The sequence below is a fragment of the Tripterygium wilfordii genome, chromosome 11 (genome assembly GCF_013401445.1).
Source record: "Tripterygium wilfordii isolate XIE 37 chromosome 11, ASM1340144v1, whole genome shotgun sequence".
Lineage (NCBI taxonomy): Eukaryota > Viridiplantae > Streptophyta > Magnoliopsida > Celastrales > Celastraceae > Tripterygium > Tripterygium wilfordii.
In genome coordinates this window covers 3115552-3120451 of record NC_052242.1, presented here as the reverse complement: position 1 = coordinate 3120451, position 4900 = coordinate 3115552, and the positions used below count along the sequence as shown (strand labels likewise).

At 41.4% G+C, this 4900-nt stretch overlaps 1 protein-coding gene across 1 annotated transcript; it reads right to left on the bottom strand.

Annotated features, from left to right (window-relative positions):
* Positions 1–1927: 1927 nt before the first annotated feature.
* LOC120008997 (pentatricopeptide repeat-containing protein At5g39980, chloroplastic) lies at positions 1928–4258 on the bottom strand. The gene has a single exon (XM_038859418.1). The coding sequence runs from the start codon at positions 4135–4137 to the stop codon at positions 2131–2133; it is 2007 nt and encodes a 668-aa protein (XP_038715346.1). The 5' UTR covers positions 4138–4258; the 3' UTR covers positions 1928–2130.
* Between the last annotated feature and the right edge of the window lie 642 nt (positions 4259–4900).

Below are 4900 nucleotides of genomic sequence, written 5' to 3'. Positions count from 1 at the left end.
TCTTCACTCTAAATTCTAATTACCACTGTGTGAGAATATATTAGTACTGGGCCCAACCCACTTGATGTAATATCATTAGGGTTTGTCTCTGATGCTATAAATAAACAACTCTCACTGTTGTGAAAGTAAGACCTTCTATTCACTATTATAACATGGTATCGGAGCCTTAGAGTTTTCTTTATTGTGTGTCACCGCCGCCACTGTTCACCACCACTGTTCACGCCACTGTTCGGCAGTTTTGGGGGCTATTTTTAGAGGGTTTTCTGGTTTTTTTTTCCAGGTAGCAGTATGGCCTTCTTCCGCCCATGATTTGATTAGGCTTCGTAAAGCACAGTTCTGATTTTTCTTTTGGCTCTGTAGAGCATTAGTATTTCGGGTATCTCCGAAAGAAGTCTGGTGGCTGTTCGGTAATACCAGTGAAGAGGTATGGCATGTTCTGAGTCTAAGACGGTGATTTCTGATATTGTTTCCTCATCTACCAAGTTTACTGAACAGCTTTTGGATGGCAAGAATTTTCAACACTAGCGAAAACTTGTTTTATTCGCTATTCGCGGACTTGACAAAGAGGATCATCTCACTAAAGATCCTCCAGAGTCTACTGCATCTCCAATAGATAAGAAGAATTGGGCTCGCGATGATGCTCGTCTCTATACTCAGATAATTAATTCCATGGAGCTACAGGTCCAGACTATAGTGTCTCATTGTAACACAGTTAAAGAACTCTGGGATTATTTATCTGTGTTGTATTCTGGCCGTGATGTTATGCACCGCCTCTATGATGTATCACTTGCATTTTTTCGACCTGACCAGAAGGATCAGACAGTGGCAGATTACTTTGCTGCGTTTAAGCGGGTGTTTGAGGAGTGGAATATGCTCCTCCCTATTAATACTGATGTGGAGCAGATGCGCCAACAACAAGAACAATTAGTTATTCTTTCTTTTATGAGTGGTCTCTGTCCAGAATTTGAGTCCGCTCGTTCTCATATCCTTGCAAGCAAAGAGACCTCTTTGACCGAGGCGTATGCTAGAATTAATCGTTCTGTTCGTCCGAGTCCTCATACGGGAACGGTAGGAGATAATTCCGCGCTTGCAGCCTCAGGTGGAGATCGTGGCTCAGGTGGTCAAGGGTTTGGCAGTGGCGTTGGTCGAGGTAGTGGCAAGGGCCGCACACCTGAGGGCCGAGTTATCTGTTTTTATTGCAATGGTGTTGGCCATACTAAAGAAAAATGCTGGAAATTGCACGGGAGGCCACCAACTGGGGGGTCGGCTAATATTATGACCAGTGAGAGTGCATCTATCCATTCTGTCGATCAACTCTCACGGTTGTGAGAGTAAGACCTTCTATTCACTATTACAACACACTGAATTACTTACCACATTACAATCCCTGCTTCACATGATCAAATCAAGAAATTTATGTTCACACATACTAATGCAAGGGAAATAGACATTCATAAAAGAATTAGAATTGAAGATGTTAAGAAGCGGAGATAAAACGAAGTATAACCTGAGTTTTGTTAATATCATGATACGTCCCTCTGCACATACACAGTCTTCTTAAAAAATCCACAATTGGGACAATATCATGAAGATTAATTTAAAATGACGTATGCTACTCCTTGGACAAAACAGATACTTTCTAGAATATAAATGGTGGAAAGTCAGTAAAATTTATCGAAACGCATCCCTCAGCATATACGCACCGTCTTCTTAAAAATTCCGCAATGGGGACGAATCTCATGAAGATTAACTTATCAATGCCGTCTACTACTCCTTGGATAAAATAGATACTTTCTAGAGTACAAATGTTGGAAAGTCAGTTAAATTTATTCAGGTTTCAGTAGTCATAGCTTATCTATCCAACGATCAAGTTCGTTCCCCAATTTCTCTTATGTGAGATAAGTATAAAATAGAAGGAGATGCGATAGAAGAAAAGATTATTGCACCTTGTCCCAGCTCTAAAATGGCCACAGAATGGTTGAAATTAACTACACGCCATTACAACCATCCACACTCAGAATGGTGGCAGATTCAAAATTGTATATACAGATAATCAAAGCAGACGTGCATATTCACAAACAATGCAAAAAATTTACCAGGCATTGGGCAAATTCAAATTCCTTGAGCTGTTCATGTTTTCAAAAGCGCCCCTCTACTCATCCTGTTCATTATTCGAGATGCATCAGTAAGTCTGTTTTCTCTTTCATATATGTTGGCAACAACAAGATGTAACTCCTTTTTGTTAATGTTCGGATCAGAGTCAAGCCTCTCAAATAGTGACTCCATCAATTCAAAATCTCTTCTTGCACCATAGAGACTTAACATCTGAAAGTGAACTTCATCTGGGAAAACACACCCTTCTTCCTGCATCTCCTTATATATAGCATCTGCCTTCTCAAATTCCCGCAATTTACCATAAGCATTCAGGATAAGAGCAATCACATTAGAATCAGGAAAATATCCTACCATTCTCATATTCTCAAACACCTCAGTGACATTTGCATATTTCCTGTTCCTTGAATAAAGATCAATCATGCATTTAAACACGGATATATTCTTTACTTCCCCAGCTCTAAAAGCCTGACGAAACACCCAAGTAGCTTCTTCTACCCGACCAGCTCTGGCAAGAATCATAATGGCAGTCTCCCTTGGGATATTGTCTGGTTGCCTAAGCTCATGAAGCAATCGCTTAGCATGACCTACCAAACCTGCCCTCTCATAAGCCACAATCATTGTTTGATAAAGAACCTGATCAATCTCAACCCCTGAGGTCCTTAGCTTCTGAAACAGGATTGCTGCCCGGTCCAATTTCCCTGCCTTATCCCATACAGATATTATGGTCGAGTATGTAATTGCATTGGGTTCAATCCCTCGATTCTGCATCTCTTGTACAAGGTTGGTGGCTTTCTCATGCTCAAGAGTTTTGCCATAAATATTAATCATGGTATTGTATGTAACAACGTTCTGGTCAATATCCTTTCTCTGCATCAACCTGAAAAGATGGATTGCTTCCCCAAAAAGCTCAGCTTCTCCGTAAACCCGCAAAAGGGTGTTATAGCTTACAACATTAGGTTCAAGCCCCATCTTCTTCATACCCCAAAAGAGCCTATCGGCCTCTTTTGCCATGTCAAGCTGCCCATAGACATCAATCATAACATTGCATGTTGTAAGATCGAGGGGACACTTCACCTCATTCATTTCTGAGAACAATGACAATGCCTCCACAAACTTCCCACTCTCGATATAAATACTCAGTAGTGTTGAGTAACTAACTGTATCTGGCACAACTCCCACATCCCTCATCTCTTGTAACAACATCCGGGCCTCCCTAAACAACTTGGCTTTTCCGAACACGTGAATCATTGAATTATAAGCAATAACATCCGGTGTAATTCCTGCATTTTTCAACCTTGAAAATATAGAAATCGCCTTAGAATAATCACACAATTTACGCGAGAGCTCAATCAAGTTACTATACAAAACAAGGTCACCAGAAACACGGTCCTGCTCCATTTGCTGAAGCCAAGAAATTGCGTCATCAAACTTACCCTCTTTACCAAAAAAAGTAATCAGTGTTGAATACGTGTATCTGTCAGGGGATAGCGCTCGTTGGCGCATTTCATCGAACAGTCCCCGCGCAAGATCAAATTGTTTAGCTCGTAGTACGTTACGCAATACTACATTGTATGCAAACACGGAGGGAGAGTAGCGGGCCACATCATGGACCCAGTCGAGAATGGCAAGGGACCGTTGCCAGTCCGGCTCGCGCGAGAGGAGAGAGACCATGAAGCGAATCGAGAGCTGCCGGTCTTTGTAAGGGGACAGGAACGCATACAGCTGCTGCTCGTCCTTAGTTTCGCTGATGGAGCGCAAGAGATCGTCCATGTCTACACTGTGGTCCAAGTAAACTGGTTCCTGCCTTCTTCGGTATGGACCAGACGGTGTCGTTTTCTGCGGTGTTGGTGGTACTGTTTTCCTCCATATATCTTTGTTTGAGGAACCGGTGGTTGTCGTTGAAGAAGCGAAGACCTTGAGGAGGAAGAACCGGTGTACGGGCTTTGGTTTGGTGTAGTAAATGTAGGGTCCGACGAGGGGTAAAGTTGGAAGCGAGACATAGGAGCAAGGAAGGATGTCCATTTGAATGGAAGAAGGAGACGTTCGATAACATCTACTGAATAGTGAATGCTAACAATAATCCCAATTTAAATCTTGCCATGTCAGCTTCTGGGCCTACATAAAATGGCGGGGCCTGACGTGGCAGATTAATAGAATTTATAAGTATGAATCTTATTTGCACCCCATTATTTATGGAATACACCTTATTTTAAGTAAACCTCATTAAAATTATAACAATTATGAGTTCACCTTATTTTTATGTGTTTATCAAATTTTATAAACTGCATCCCATAATTTCAGTTATTGGATCTCATCAACGACTGAGATTAAAAAAAATTATAAAAACAAAACAATTATCTCTTCATTGTAACCCTAGATTTGGTCCTCTTCCTGCCAGTAATTCACCCTTATAATCTGAAGTAGGCAGCCATGGAACTCAAGATATGCCACCAGTTATCATGTCTGGCGTTGTGATGAGCATCGTTACAGCGAGGCTGTCATCCCGAGGACAAATTGCTTATTCGTTTACAGCACATGTTGCGGAGCAGACAATCGGCACAATTAGAACTGTATTCCCAATCATCCCAAGAATGTTATTTTGCTTTTAACCTCTCTCTTTTTCCTTCTTAATTGCAGAATCACTTCATTTGTCACTCCTGATAACACAATACAGGTTGTATCATTTACTGGGGAGAAGCAAGCTATAGATAAATACAACGAGTCATTGATGAAGGCTTACAGATCGGTGTTCAAGAGGGCTTAGCTGCTGGTTGGAGTCTTGGAG